General features: G+C 39.1%; 1 protein-coding gene across 1 annotated transcript; it reads right to left on the bottom strand.

The window, feature by feature from the left end:
- Nucleotides 1-373: 373 nt before the first annotated feature.
- Nucleotides 374-2005, bottom strand: LOC124892584 (cytochrome P450 94A1-like). Its single transcript, XM_047403830.1, has one exon. The coding sequence runs from the start codon at nucleotides 2003-2005 to the stop codon at nucleotides 374-376; it is 1632 nt and encodes a 543-aa protein (XP_047259786.1).
- Nucleotides 2006-2154: the final 149 nt, after the last annotated feature.

Here is a 2154-nt window from a genome sequence, read left to right as displayed (position 1 = left end):
GTGTGTCTTAATAATTTCATGTATAGTTCAGGGTGGAAACAAAGTCTTTTCCCTAAAAAGAAACACCATTGAGATTGGCCTGTATATTTTTATGAACTTTATTCACTTGATTAAAATTTGTAGATCTTTAGGACACTTTGTCCATAATCCACAATAAAAAGAGTAACAAAAAATTCTTTTCTAAAATACGGAAAAATGAAAGAGAGAAAAAAATACCAGAATTGTTAAAAAACAAAAAAGAAAAAACTAAGAACAACCAAATCGATAAATATGTATTATTAATACATTTGGTTTGGACTGAGTTTGATTTCAACCAAAATTGACCCAAACTGAACCATGACCACCCCAACAAACCAAGAGTACTTAGCAATACTCAATGACGCTCTATGATTCTTACGGGAAAACCATGTTTCATCCTTGATGTGACGAATGCATCAGAGTTTTGAGATAAATTGTCCTGAGCCGGAATGACTTGGAAGCGCTTTAGGATGGTGGCAGCCACCATTTTCATGATAACAACCGCGATTTCTTTTCCTAAACAAGTCCTTGGCCCTGCATGAAACACTGGATACATGAAAGGATCCCTCGCGATGAAATTCCATTCATCACTGCTACCACTTCTTCTCTCCAACCATCTTTCTGGACTAAAAGCAGGCCAATCTGGTCCCCACAATTCTGGTGACCTACCCATAGCGAATATGTGGTAGAATATGGAGGTCCCCTTTTTCACTTTTGTCCCATCAGGCCAAACATCGTCTTCCACTGCTTCTTTCGAGTCAGCTGGGAAGGGCGGGAAGAGTCTCAAGCTCTCATATATAGAAGCATGCATGTAAACCATGTCGCTCAGACGTCCATCCTTCTCTCTAATTTCTCTCACAATCACTTTTTCCACATTCGGATTACTTGAGACCAACCCAAAAAACCATGCTAAAGCCGGACACATTGCATCGTGTCCTCCCATGATAAAGTTAACAGCTGTATGAATGAGAAAGGTATCATCTAGTTGTTCACCCTTTGCCCTTCTCAAAATTTTTGCCAACACGTCCTTGTCCTCCAAATCCTCCCTCGCTAACAACCTTTCCTTCTTTTTCGCAATAATATTACCCAAGAAGTTGTGAAGTTCATCAACCATGTGCGCGAGTCTTTTCTCAGACTTCATGTTGAAGAACTTTTTAGCTTTCCATATAAGGGGTAAGGTGGTGTACCTTAAAATGCTCAACTTCGCCGCACTTCTATAAGTGTCAGCAAAAGGGGTTGGTGGGAGAGAAGATAATAAATACTTCGGATCGAATCCAAACCCTATTTGACATACTGAATCAAATGTAAATCGACAAAGTGTATCCTGGAGATCAACTGTAGATGCAGTTTTTTCTGCATTACTTAAAAAGGGGACAAGACGACCCGAGAGCTCTTCCTCCACTACAGATGTATAAGCGTGAAACTCTTTAGGATCAAAATCATGCTGAAAAGATTGTCTTTGTGACTTCCACTCCGAGCCATCGGAGAGGAAAAGGGCCTTCCCGAATAAATCTGAAAATGCTTCTATGACCTTTCTCTCTTTATGGTAGTTATTGAAGCGCGTCTTTAGAATATGCTTGACATTGGAAGGGTCTTTAGTGCATACGACATGTCTTCCTAATGGAAGTTCAAGTGTATATGTGGAGGAAGATAACTTGTCGAATATTTCACTAGTCCACTGGATAATTCGCGCGCGATTTCTTATGAATTCCAACGAGCAGCCAATTAGAGGATACGATTTTGGGTAAACCTGATTCTTCTTTGAAGGTACGAAGAATAAAGAAAGAAAGAACAATCCTACAAGAGTAGAAAACGCCAAAAAGCAACACAACTCAATATGCATGGCTAACATAGATGACATTGTTTTCACTGACGATGTATATTGTGATTGTACTTTAGACAAAAAGAATGAACCAGGTTGAGGCTTATTTAGAGGCTTTTTCCACTCAAGAGTTTGCTTTGTGTTTGCAGCATGAGTAGCATTCATGACCTAAAATTGAACAAGACATGGAAGGAGAAATTAAGGTCTGAACCACTGCTGTTTTCAGCTATAATCATTAATGTAATTAAACAAGAGAGATATAGACTGGTGTTGAAAGTAAGATACAGACTACTGCAGTTTTCACCTGCTCTCTC

Source organism: Capsicum annuum, unplaced genomic scaffold, assembly GCF_002878395.1.
Source record: "Capsicum annuum cultivar UCD-10X-F1 unplaced genomic scaffold, UCD10Xv1.1 ctg48678, whole genome shotgun sequence".
In the NCBI taxonomy this organism is placed as follows: Eukaryota; Viridiplantae; Streptophyta; class Magnoliopsida; order Solanales; family Solanaceae; genus Capsicum; species Capsicum annuum.
Note: the sequence above shows the minus strand (reverse complement) of the source record. Positions and strands in the feature narration are given on the sequence as shown.